At 27.9% G+C, this 14,831-nt stretch overlaps 1 protein-coding gene across 1 annotated transcript in view; it reads left to right on the top strand.

Annotated features, from left to right (window-relative positions):
* LOC103577100 (leishmanolysin-like peptidase) overlaps positions 1–14,831 on the top strand; it is a 120,123-nt gene that overhangs the window by 39,106 nt on the left and 66,186 nt on the right. The window contains exon 2 of the mRNA XM_008557602.3: positions 13,275–13,375. Within this exon, the coding sequence (XP_008555824.1) occupies positions 13,275–13,375 (101 nt within the window). The remainder of the gene's footprint in view (positions 1–13,274; positions 13,376–14,831) is intronic.

Raw genomic sequence — 14,831 nt, 5'->3', positions numbered from 1 at the left:
AACCTCTGAACTCTTTTCTTTCAAAATTAAAATCAGGATAACTCATTAAATATTAATCCTACAAAAAAAGTATATAGAACCTTTTTTGTAGCCCTTTAAATTTTCAACAAAAAAGCTCCTTACAACTTTTTTCTCAGACCTATTTTTACATCGCCTGAATACTCTAAAAGCTCTAGAGCCTCTAAAAAGCTCTATTTTATATTTTTTCATAATACAAATCAAAATTACTCATTAAATATTAATCCTACAAAAAAAGTGTACAGAACCTTTTTTGTAGCTCTTTAAATTTCCAACAAAAAACCTTTTGAGGGCCATTAGCCGAAATCAATACATAATTCACAAAACAGACTTGAAAAAAAAAAAAAAGTTGATGGTAGAAATATTATTTCAAATGAGCACATATATATATATATATATACACATACACACACATATATATATATATATATATATATATATATATATATATATATATATATTGACATGTATTGAATGTCCGTCAACAAACATTGTATGATATATGCATCCATTATTTTATCATATTTATCTGTATATTTTATCATATATTGTCATCAGAGTACTCGTCCGCGCATTACTGCGATAACACACGAGTAAACAATTTTTCATCATTGATTTGATATTATTTTATACAATAATAATGATGATAATAAATATATAAAACATGTCATCGCAACTGACTGTTCAGATAATCGATGGGTTATTTTAAATCGCGCGTAATTATTTTATTGGTAGCAATAATAATAAAAAAAAAAATATAAATTGAAAAATACTTTTTTCTCATTTTCCCGTCGAAAGTCTCGAGTAGTTTGCAAACAATCCTCAAAAGCTTATAAGATATAAGACATAAAAAAATATAAAAAGTGCTGAAGAAAATACTGAAGCGGCAGTAAGATAAAAAAAAATATACAGGAGGTTTAAAAACAATAGCTCAGTAAAAATAAAAGTTTTCTTGTGAGAAACGATCAGACAGGATTTTTTTTAAGCCGTATGGACATATATATCAAGATATATTGAGCTTGTTTTAATTACTTTCTGGGTTTATTAAAGGCTGTAGTTTTAATCAATAGTTAATGTATCTTCATTTTTTTTTCTTTTTCCTGCCTGTAAAAAAAATTTATTTATTAGACTTAAGTTTATTTTAGTAATTTATTGTATTGGCGGTGGGTATATACATTGAAAGGATTATAGAATAGATGCGTATGGAGTGTGTGACACGAGGAATATATAATATAACAATGATAATAATTAACGTAAACTAGCATGTCTGCTCTGTAAGGTTTATTGTGGACAACTGAATAGTAAAGTTACATGTAAGATGATGTATATAGTAAGCTGATAGGAATGTGTCTAATTGTGAGTGTGTAAATGTATGTGTTAATGTTAATAAGGATATACTGGATTATCGTTGTGTCTTCAATAAGTAAATTACGGGTTAAATAGAAAAAAAAAGTGCAAGTTAATTTTTTTCCATGCCCGGGATTCGAACCCTGATCTACGCGGACGCTGGCCCGGTTCTACTGCGCCCGGACGAACGTTGTAATATATATGTTACGCTTTGGCTCTGGCGATCCGGTATTTAAATTTAATCAATTTAATAAATTTACAAAGCTTTCGGTAATTATCGATCGGCGTATACAATTGAGGCAATTAAATTCATTTGATGAATAGAAATAACCGACATAGAGAAAAATATTCAGAGAATTTTATTTAAAAAGTATGGGTTAAAATTACTAAATTTATATTGTCAAGGGAAAACGCTGAAATTTTATAATTTTTACAATCTTGATATTAATTTAATTACTGTTTATATTATATAATTTTTATAATGTGAATGCAACTAAAATATAAACTGCGTTAGCAAACTTTACAATCTATTTAATAAATTTTATTATGTAGTATAGTAAATTTTCCAAATCACTGTAGATTAATTAAACTCTATCACAGTGGAATTTAATAAAATTTTATTTTTATTGGTTTTTAAAGTTTTTATTATTGTTATTATTAATATGATTATTATTTACGGCAAGTGTATTAGTGTCGGCGTGAATTTAAATATTTTAAAAATAATTGGACCCGGCCGGGATTCGAACCCTGATCTCCCGCTTGGGAATTCTGCCCTCAGTCTGTCGATCCGACGTCTCTTTTGAACGACAGCCTCTGAACTTGTAATATAGATTTTTATAGGATGTCTCTAGCAATTGTTAATTAAATCTGTCTGCTTTAGAATAATTACAAACTGCACAGTAATTAGCAGTTGCTGTGTAATACTCAATACTATTCTATTGATCTGATTTACATAAATTGCTATAGAGACAGTAACTTTTTTATATCGTCCAGTATTTGATAGATGCTTTTAGTTAATTTTAATATTTTAACAGAATAAAAATAGTTTTATTGTATAATTAAATGTACTACTTAACGTTAGTAATTATTAAATATTCTGTTAATAGAAATCGATATTCTATCAATAAAAAATACCAATAGGATAGTAATACAATAATATAACAAATTTTAAAAATTAACACAGTGTTAATTAATATTAAGTCAATATTTTTTACTAAAATATATCAAATATTACCCAATAGTGTTAAAAAAAAAATAATAAAAAAATAAATTTTGGACTTAAACAGTCGATTTTCAAAATTTAGATTGTAGATCGATTTTCTGCTACTTAATAATCAAATATATTCTTAATGATAATAATAATGATACCTAATGAATATATGAGATCAGAGTAAGTAGAATAATTTACTTAGCCTTCTGCGGTGAACCCGAGTGAGTACATTTGTCAAATAACCTACGAAAAGTTTAAACTTTGCGCCGCATTATATACATAGTATACATATATATGTATGTTTTCAACATTAGTACTTATATATATCCTCGCCATCAGTAGTTCCACCAGTTGGAACATAGTTTTCTTGTTACTATTCAAAAAGAGATAAAGTTAACTAGTTTAATTTAATAAACTTTCGTTTAAAACTTTCAATTTTTATTTTCACAACACTTTTTGTGACTCACTATCAATTTTAGGCTCAAACTTACTAAGACATTTTTTGTAGAGAATTTAACAGGCTACAAAAAAGCTATCTATCAATTTTCATATATTTTTAGTATATTTCGAGATATATGAAGTTAGAAATTTAAACAGATCATAGACTTAAAATTCAAAATTTATTTCTTTTTTCAAAAACTCACAGGACTCAAAATATTGATTTTGGACAAAAATTTCCTAATACTTTTTTGTAGAAAATTTAATAGGCTACAAAAAAGGTATCCATCAATTTTCATATATTTTTAGTATATTTCGAGATATATGTTTATCCCTTGAAAATTTTAACAGGTCATAAACTTGATATTCTAAGACCTTTTTTTTTCAATAATTCACAGGGCTCAAAATATTGATTTTGGACAAAAATTTCCTAATACTTTTTTGTAGAAAATTTAATAGGCTACAAAAAAGGTATCCATCAATTTTCATATATTTTTAGTATATTTCGAGATATATGTTTATCCCTTGAAAATTTTAACAGGTCATAAACTTGAAATTCTAAGACCTTTTTTTTTCAATAATTCACAGGGCTCAAAATATTGATTTTAGAGAAAAAATTTTTGATACTTTTTTGTAGGAAATTTAACGAGCTACAAAAAAGGTCCTCATAAATTTTACCGTATCTATAATATTTTCTGAGATATTTCTATTTTGCGTTCCAATAAAAACAATAGACGAATAAATATTTTTTTGTTATTTCTAATTGAAGTGACACAAAGTATATTTTTTTAGTTGTTAACGAGTACGTAAACATCAGAAGTACGTTAATAGACTCTGTAGATAATTTACGAGAGATTCTTTTCACGTTCTTTGTGTACTTGACTGGTTTTGACGACGTACTTTAACGTTTCTATCTTAAAGACGACAACTTTTGAGTCTTTATCATTGTCTGCAACAAACTCTTTGTCTTTGTATTCTTTTTTTTTTTTACTTTGTTATAAAACTGACAACAACAGACGCTTGGACTAGTCATCAGAAACAACGTATAGGAAAATTGATACGCGATGAAAAGCTCGCGATACTTTTTCGTTCCTTTTTACACAAAAAGAATATCAATTAAAAATTTTTAATCTTTGAACACTTTTTACGCGTTGAATATTGATTTTTTTAAAAAAAACATCCGATACTTTTTTTTACATAACTTTATGCTTTACAAAAAATGTCGAGTATTTTTTTACCGTATATTGAATATTTAACGAGTTATTTAAATTTATTTAAACGTAAAAATTCAGTTAGATATTAAATTATATTTATTTACATAAATTATATTTTTATATTGTCAATAATGATTAATAGCAATTTATAGTCTCAAAGCGAACAGCTAGAGTGAATTCCCAAGTGTTTTTAAATATATATATATATGCGGTCTAGACTCTTATATAGTTGTGACGTATAGAATTCTCTGGGGAATTAAAAAGTGTAACAAGATGAAGGTAAAATGTACCCCAGAGCATTTAGATCAATCAAATGTGTCCGTTTCAATAAGTGTTTGTCGGTCAATCTCTCAATAAAGAGTTCATCAAATAACGCAATATATGATATTATATTTACAAATGTATAAAAAAATAAGTAATTGCATGGCGACTCATTAGAAATTAATCATAAAATACAAAGCTCGTGATGAAACTGTTTTTTTTATGTTTATATTTTGATATTTATATTTATGAAGTGTCCTTAGTCTTAAAAATATCAATAACGACGCCTCTTATTTTAATTATGGAAATTATGAATTTTTGGAAATTGTCATTATGGTATTTTTGATCATTATGAATCTATATAAGCTCCTAGATCTTTAAATATTGATTTGAGATAAAAGTTGTCTGAAACGTTTTTGTGGGAAATTTAAAAGGCTACAAAAAAGGTCTGATAGATTTTTTCAAAATTTTTTATATTTCACTAGTTATTTGAATTTTAAACATTAAAAATTTTCAAAATTGATCTTTCTACATTTTTTGATCATTATGAATCTTTATTAGTTTCTAAATTTTTAAATATTGATCTGGGAAAAAAGTTGTTCAGACCTTTTTTGTAGAAAATTTTAAGAGCTATAAAAAAGATCTAATTAAATTTTTTTTAAATATTTGATATTTCATTAGTTATTTTTATTTTAAATATTTTAAATGAGTCTTTATGGATTTTTTGATCATTATGAATCTATATAAGCTCCTAGATCTTTAAATATTGATTTGAGATAAAAGTTGTCTGAAACGTTTTTGTGGGAAATTTAAAAGGCTACAAAAAAGGTCTGATAGATTTTTTCAAAATTTTTGATATTTCACTAGTTATTTGAATTTTAAACATTAAAAATTTTCAAAATTAATCTTTTTACATTTTTTGATCATTATGAATCTTTATTAGCTTCTAAATTTTTAAATATTGATCTGGGAAAAAAGTTGTTCAGACCTTTTTTGTAGAAAATTTTAAGAGCTATAAAAAAGATCTAATTAAATTTTTTAAAATATTTGATATTTCATTAGTTATTTTTATTTTAAATATTTTAAATGAGTCTTTATGGATTTTTTGATCATTATGAATCTATATAAGCTCCTAGATCTTTAAATATTGATTTAAAAGAAAAGTTATCAGGAACGTTTTTGTGGGAAATTCAAAAGGCTACAAAAAAGGTCCGATAGATTTTTTCAAAATTTTTGATATTTCACTAGTTATTTGAATTTTAAACATTAAAAATTTTCAAAATTAATCTTTCTAGATTTTTTGATCATTATGAATCAATATAAGCTTCTAGATCCTTAAATATTGATCTAGGAAAAAAATCATCAGAATAATTTTTGTAGGAAATTTAATGGGCTACAAAAAAGGTCTAGTAAACTTTTTCGATATTTTTAGTATTTACCGAAATATATAAAGCTCAAAATTTGTATATTGAAATAAATCAAAATTTTTAGATTTCCAAATTATCAATTCAATTAAATCCTCAAAAATTTCTATCTTCAGTATCGATTTCCTTGAAAAATCTTCGATTATTGTTTATAAAAATTTTCACGCCCAATAAAAACCGTGAATTTATTCATACCTTCAATATTTTGTCCAAATATAAGTTTTTTCTCACATAAATTTTATTTTGTTGAAGACATTTATTGACATAGGTCAGGTCTTACGTTCAAGTATTTGCAAGTAAAGTACACAAATGTGTCCCTCTATTTTAGTTACGGACGCAAACATTTTAAAATATATTTCGTCAACTAGAAAATTTTTAAAGTGACAAGAATTTTTATTTTTTTACTTTAATTAAACAAAATCAATTATGGCGTAATTATATTTTTTATTATAAAAAATAAAAATTGCAAGACCGATAATTGCATACTCTTTGAATGCATAAAGCTAATTACACTCTAATTATACACTAATTTACAAATTAACCCTTATAAAGTAGAGTGTATATAAGAATCTTTTACGACTATATAACTCTCGTTAATTATAAAATCAATATTCAAATGAGATAAAATAAAAATATTGTTATATCTTTATACACTAATTATTTTACCATTATCAAATTGAATATTAAGATGAATAACTTTGTTTTAAATATTGTTTTTAAATAATTAATTATTGCATTTTTAACTCAAGTTTTAGATGATTGCAATTTCCCAATAAAACCTTGTGCTTTAAAATTTAAAAATCTCTGTAAGTATTCACTTTAGAGAAAAGTTGTAAGAGACCTTTTTTGTAGAGCTTCAAATTTCCTACAAAAAATCTTTTTAAAACTTTTTTCTAAACTTCGAATTTAAATCTCTAGAGATACTTAAAAAATTAAAAAAACTTGAACATCAATTTTGGGGAAATTGGTAGGAGTTGCGAAAATTAAAATTACAGTTTCAATTTTGAAAATAGAGAAAAAATGAAAAAATGCTTTTTTGTAGAGCTTTAAATTTCCTATAAAAAAGCTCCTTGAGATTTTTTTCTAAAGTTCGAATTTAAGTCTATAGAGAGATTTTGAAAAAATTATAAAATTTTGAACATCAATTTTGGGGAAATTGGTAGGAGTTGCGAAAATTAAAATTACAGTTTCAATTTTGAAAATAGAGAAAAAATGAAAAAATGCTTTTTTGTAGAGCTTTAAATTTCCTATAAAAAAGCTCCTTGAGACTTTTTTCTAAAGTTCGAATTTAAGTCTATAGAGAGATTTTGAAAAAATTATAAAATTTTAAACATCAATTTTAAGAAAATTGATAGGAGTTGCAAAAATTAAAATTACGGCTCCAATTTTGAAAATAGGCAAAAAATGAACAAATACTTTTTTGTAGAGCTTTAAATTTCCTACAAAAAATATCCAAAACTTTTTTTTCTAAAGTTAATATTTACAGAACTTTTGTTAAAAATTAGAAAAATTAAGACCAGAAAATTTTGATTGCATTCAAAAGTAATGATTATTATTATTATTATTATTATTATTATTATTATTATTATTATTATTATTATTATTATTATTCCTATGATGGATTATATTTTTGGGTATAATATTAGTTGTTTGATTTCCTATATGAATTGTAATTAAACATGTTCCTCGGGTTTAATAATACCGGGAAAACAACAGTGGGAGTTAATGTGCAATTATATTTTAGTTGAAAGCATAATGATATTCGACACGGCCGATCGGTTCTTGTAATACGTTGCTGTCGTTATTATAATAATAATAAAGATTATTATTATTATAATGATTGTTATTACTATTACACAAACATACTAAAACCAATATTAGAGAATAATAATGAGGATTAATTAATATGATTTAGCGATCGAGTTTCATGAAAGTTATTGTAAAGCTAGACATGATACATACTGTTTAATAATTTCAGTTATTGTTGTGGATTCAAAAATTACTAATTATTCAAAGCATAGAAAATATGTTTCAGAACTAATTTATACATATATGGACTTTGTTCTATTTTATTTTAATTAGAAAAATTGAAATTCTACGAAAAAATATATTGATGCTGTTTTTGACTTTTTATGCTCATCTTAGTCAGCAGGCACTAAAAAGTTGGTAGTGTAAAAGACATTTTTCTTTTCAGTGCACGATCTTTCTGTTCAACGAGTTAGAATTGAGAATATAACAGAAACTGAGTTTTCAAGTAGTAGTCGACACTCGTTTTCCGGCCACTTCCGGTCATTGGTCATCGGTCACTGTACTCGCTAACTATATATATATATATATATATATATATATATATATATATATATATATATATATATATATATATATATATATTTATATAAGTATGTCTCGAGCAGACTCTTAAGAAGGCTATTAACTTGAAGAGTGCACTAAAAATTTTTTATTTTTTTCTTATTTGAAAACATCTTTGAATTTCCTCTTTAACAAACTTTTTAATAACTTGAGACAGACATTTCAGGAACATCTGAGTCGTTGGTGTAATCATGTGATTTTAAAATTAAAGGTTACAGTCCCAAGTAAGAAAAAAATTTCGGGTTAATTTGCTTTTATCTTTTACGGTTTGTAACTTCAAAGGTGAATTTTTGACATAAGAATAACTGGATAAATCTTAAAGTAGAATCTTCAAGCTTTAAAATGACATTTTTTAAAAGTTCCTACGACAATTTGAACCCAAGTTACAGCCGTTTTAATTTTTGTTGTTTTCCGAAGCCGAAGGCTAGTGCGGCAAACTGAAATTAATTACCTCGTAACTTTGCCGGATTTCGACTCACATTAAAGCAACAAAATTTACATAAAACTAGAGACTCTTAGCTTTGAATTGACGCTCTTTAAAAATCGACAGTGCATTTCTTACTCGAGTGACAGAGATTTTGAATTATCATTTTTTTTTCAAAATTGTCAGTGCACTAGATCCAGCGTTTTATCAACAATTCCCTCTTTCAAGCAATTTAATCTCAGCGTTTTCATAAATTACTCATTTAGTCACTCAGTCCCTAACTCTAATGACTAAAAAAAAAGTCATGAAAGCAAAACTTGATGATTAAAATGATTTTTTCACGTTTATAAAATTTACGCTCGAAAGTGCTTTTACGCTTGTGTACAGTGCTTGCATATTTACACCCACGGGCCGTTATACACTTGAGCTACCAAAGCTCCAGTTGCGGCAAGCTCTCAGTATACTGCCAAAGCTTCCTCTCAGGCGGCGCGCGTGACCACGTGAAAGCTTTGATCGTCACTAGACTCACTCACTCACTTACTTGCTTGCTCATTCGCTCACACACTCACTTCTGTCTTCAGTTTCCTTTATACTCTCTACTGCCGTGTACACATGAACCCCCTCAAGCTGTTCTTCCCTCCCCCACTTCATCTCACTCTACTTTCATCGCAATCATTACTGAGCTTTTGCTCTCTTAAAACATCGCAAATATATAATAACATAAATTGTTTTTTTATGAGTAAGATAACTTTTTTTTTATTCAAATTTTATCTAGATCGCCTATAATTTATAACCCCTATATATTTATATGAATAGCTATGGTTGCTGTTAAAGTATAATCTTGAAAAAATATATAAAAAATTTATGTAACGGAAAAAGAATCGGCAATAAAAATAATAATAAAAATATTCTAATACGTAGAATAGACTCTATTTCTTTTTTTATTGCATATATAGACCGAGAGTCTTTGGCACCTTAGACGTAGAGAACTTGGGTTCAAACTCTACAGGAAACAGGATTTTTTTCGTCCTAGGACCCTGCTTCAAAAGGTCGCCTTAGGGGGGGGGGTCTGTCACAACTAGGTTTTCTAGGATCTTCAGGTCATTGTGATAGTTTGCATGCTCAACACAAGCATATGCAGTGTAGTAGGACGATCTAAGCCGTAAAAGTCGACAGGGGGTTAGGAAAAAGCAGGACCGAAAAAGGAAAACTTTAATAAAAATGCAAGCTCCCTTTCCTCTATGTTGTAGAAGGCAATTAAAGACTCAAAGGTCTCTACCGAGACTGTAGACTGCAACCCACTACATACAGGTTCATGTAAGTGTCAAATTGTTTAGATATCTTGGAGTAATTGATTATTGATTTGTGCAACTCCAATCCTTGAGTAAGCCGGTTATCAACCGACAACCCTACCTCAATATCAAAGCAGTACTGCTAAGCATACATATCTTCATATGTGTGTACATATATCCATTATCTCTCTCCATACTGATATATATATATATATATATATATATATATATATATATATATATATATATATATATATACAGAGAGAGAGAGAGAGAGAGAAAGATGTAGTAATAGTCTTTGAGTAGTTGGAACCGATAATCTGTAGACATACACATCTGCATATGTAGACGCGGATATTGGTTGGCTTAATAGCTATGATATATGACGTATTACATTTCTAGTTTGATATATTCGCAAACATGATAATATAAATATCAAACAAATTAGGAAGGTATTCTACACTTTGTCAGTTTCTACCTTTGAACCCTAACTTACTTGTCTGTCCCTCTTTAAACCTCTGGAGCCGGCTTATTGCTTTTCTCTACACTGCCCTATTTGCCTGCAACAGTGGAATCATAGTGTGGCTCAAAAAACCTCAGGAAACCGACTATTGGTGATCTTCCGCTCGTTGGGCTGGCGCCCAAGCCAGGATTCGAACCCTGGCCTACGAAATGTCACGTAGAGATCGAGCTCGCTTCTGCATTTTGCAGATAACTTGTCCGTTTTTTATTCTATATAAAAACTCTTATTACATTTATTCAGATTAAACAATTAATAATTTTTAAATTAATGACAATATTTAATTCTGTGAGATAAATTTAACAATCGTTACATTTAAAAAGGAAAAATAGTTAATTCTAAACTTGTCTCTATCTACATTATCACGTTCTCATCCATTGGCACCTCGATCCAAGTGCCTAGACACAACCGCATGGTATTTCGCCTCATTCCATTACATCCCTTCGGGTCCTCCTTCATCACAACCCTCGCCATCTTCTCAGAGTACTACAACTACTGATATTACTACAAGTGATACTAGTGCTAGTACAGGAGCTTAATTACCACCTCGGGATACTGACACCCGTATCGACCTTGTGCCACCATAACTATCACTACCGCCCCCTACACACATTAGCCCCCGGGAACTCGATAAATCCAATTAGAACCACCTGCCACCTTCGCTTCTCTTCTATAATCGACTAGATGACGCACCGACACTTCTTGTCGGACTCTTTTTTATTTTATTTTTATCAATTTGACCCTCGAAGACCTTTAGGCAGCTTGTTAATTATGTTCACGGCAGTTACAACAGCTATTTTTAATGAACGAAACAAAATGGCGCCCAATTGTATCTTTAAGGATAATTCAGTGATTATTTGGAATTATTATGTGTCGTTGGTACTTTTTTCAACGGAAATTCAATTCTCTACAATTTTGGTCCTTACAAAGATTACGATAAATTTGATAGTTTACAAATTATGCCAAATCTTGAAAAACGACTACATGGCCGTAACTCGCAAACTAGTAGATTTAATGCAACTTTTGTAAGGACCAAAGTTGTGGGGAATTAAATTTCCGTTGGAATGAGTACCAACAAGGAATAATTATCTTAAATAATTACTGAGTTAACTGTAATGAATTATTTGGTACAAGTTAGTTGCAGTATTTTAGTCGCGTAAATTCAATAATTTCTATCAGTTTCGAGTATTTGGTTGGAAAAATAAAAGAAAATGAATGCATTTTCCGCGAAAAAAAAAGAAACAGAAATAATGTAACGGAAGAAGCTGGTACAACCGGGTAACCGTGTCTGCAATAAATCTGTCAACAGTGTGAAATATGCATCCGGGAGTAAAAAAAGCAGAGCACGAACCCCCGATGCAATCAGGGCGCAAGCCTGGAACAAATGTACCCCGCCGGTAGGCAAGTGTCGGTCGTTATCGGAAAATAGTTTCTGTGGCCTTTCAATCTCTCTCTCCTTTTTCCTCGTTCCATGAGCCTTTATTTTTTTAAACCCTCTCGTATTTACCGTCTCACTTTGAATTCTAACTACTATATCTTCGTATTGTCTGTCTGTTCGTTCTTGAGTTTATCTTTTTTTTCTTTTAAAACGACGTAACAACAAATGACGATCGACATTTCCATGAATTTCCTTCCTAAATTTACGTTCTTACTTTTATTTACAATCAACAACATAATTTACTCGGCGATTTTTAATTAAAATAGAATTATCAAGATTCAAATGTCTGTAACTCGGGTAAGAATTGCACTATCGACATTCAAGGAGTGTCAATTCAAAGCTAAGAGTCTCTAGTTTAATGTAAATTTTGTTGTTTTAATGTGAATCGAAATCCGGCAAAGTTACGAGGTAATTAATTTCAGTTTGCCGCATTAGCCTTCGGCTCCAGAAAACAACAAAAATTAAAACGGCTGTAACTTGGGTTCAAATTGTCGTATGAACTTTTAAAAAATGTCATTTTAAAGCTTGAAGACTCTACTTTAAGATTCATTCAGTTATTTTCATGTCAAAAATTTATCTTTAAAGTTAAAGGTCGTAAAAACTGTAATTTTTGTTTTCTTTGGACTGTTACTTTTAGTTTTAATTCTACAGTTTTTTTTTAAACAAATCATTTAAGAAATTATCAATTGCGCTGTCGTAAAATTCACGTCACGCTTTGAAATTAATTTTTTGTAATGGTTGGTACAATATTTCCAACAAAAGTTACAGTCGTCTTAATTAAAAAAATTTTAGTATTTATTTTAGTGGCTAAATTTAAATAAAATTTATTCTTTATTATATTTATTATCATTGTGGCTATTACAATAAAAGTATAATTTAATGTTTAGTATAATAAAAGTATACGAATAAAATAAAATAAAATAAAAATCCAATTCCTTTGTCAGAATTTTTTTCATTTGATTGTGACGTAGATGAAATATTCAAAAGAAAAAAAAACGAGCTTTTTATTCTTATATATGTCATATATTTTTTAAAAATAGAATACGATGAAAAAAAGCTACAAAGCTCAGCAGTAAGTCTTAAGCTTCGTTGTCTTTGTAAATTTATCTTTTCGCTCTGTTTTTTTTTTTATCTCTTTTAAAATCTACAACACTCTTGTGACTGAAAAAAAAAGACTTTTATAAATACGCAGCCTTATAATAAATAAAAATGATATTTTTAAAATATTATGGATATTTTTTACTTATGGAAATTTCGAAAAAAAAATATTAACGCAGAAATATATGAATGTATAATATATATATATATTTTGTTCCAGATCGTACATGGTGTTCATATCGAACCAGCCCATGAAGTCAAAAAACGCAGTATTAATCAACCGCTAAGAATTCTATTATTTTATGATGACAGTGTTTACAGGCAAGTTTTTCATTTATTAAATCTATATGCGCATATATCCTACAAACTAATTAATGCGTCATACGATAAAAATAAACAAAATGTTAAATAATAGTGATGAGGCTCAAGGACTTAGTCAACTTATTTCAATTACTGATTCACATGCGACAACGCGATTACATTTCAACATTTCTTTTTGGGTTATCAAAGTTCCTCAATAATATTAACATACTGAGTACACAATAAAAGACATGCTACGTATTTTAATTAAAATAGCTGTTTAAATCTTTCGTTTTTACTTCGATAATCACTTTCTACTTGTTTTTAAATTAAAATTAAAGTATAAGTTATGGAGATTGATAAAACATGATAAAGATCGTTATGTAGATCATTAAATTTCCTATAAAAAAGGCTTTATTGCATTTTAATGTAAAACGTGTCCTCAGTCTGTAAAAAAATACTTGAATACAATAATTATATATTTTTTAAAATTGCACAATCTAATTTTGATTATCTTAGAATTTGAATTCCAAGAAAAGTTTCAAGAATTCCTTAATAAGGTCAAGGACCAATCTTTTAGAAAATTTAATTTCCTATAAAAAAGATCTCTGAATTTTAACATAGAACGCACCCTTAAGCTGTAAAAGTTATTAAACTTAAACAAAAATCGAATTTTTTTGGAAAAAAATACGACCTAATTTTGATTTATCTTTAAATTGGAATTCCAAGAAAAGTTACAAGAATTCATTGATAAGGTCAAGGACCAATCTTGTAGGAAATTTAATTCCCTATAAAAAAGCTCTCTTTGTCTTTTAACGTAGAACGCGTTTTTGAGCTGTAAAAGTTATTAAAATTAAACAAAAATCAAATTTTTTTGGAAAAAAATACGACCTAATTTTGATTTATCTTTAAATTGGAATTCCAAGAAAAGTTACAAGAATTCATTGATAAGGTCAAGGACCAATCTTGTAGGGAATTTAATTCCCTATAAAAAAGCTCTCTTTGTTTTTTAACGTAGAACGCGTTTTTGAGCTGTAAAAGTTATTAAACTTAAACAAAAATCGAATTTTTTTGGAAAAAAATACGACCTAATTTTGATTTATCTTCAAATTGGAATTTCACGAAAAATTACACAAGTTCATTAATAAGGTCAAAGGAAAATCCTATAGAAAATTAAATTTTCTACAAAAAAAGTATTTTATACATTTATTCATACGCCCAATGTTTAATCAACAAAATTAATTTGTTTAAAATAGTTCAATCTAATTTAGATTCGTCTTAATTTAAATTGCAGTAAAATTTATGCAAATACCTCCAAGCCAAGGACCTTTTTTACTCATAACATATACATATATAACTAACAATCTAGTCAATTTACCTAACGATGAATAATAAAGTGTACAAAAGAGGAAAAGAGAGAGAAAGAGAGACATCGGAATTCTTGAGTTAGTCAAGCAGTTAATAGCAAGTATGCAAA

The sequence above is a fragment of the Microplitis demolitor genome, chromosome 9 (assembly GCF_026212275.2).
Source record: "Microplitis demolitor isolate Queensland-Clemson2020A chromosome 9, iyMicDemo2.1a, whole genome shotgun sequence".
Lineage (NCBI taxonomy): Eukaryota > Metazoa > Arthropoda > Insecta > Hymenoptera > Braconidae > Microplitis > Microplitis demolitor.
This window is presented reverse-complemented; position numbering and strand designations above follow the sequence as displayed.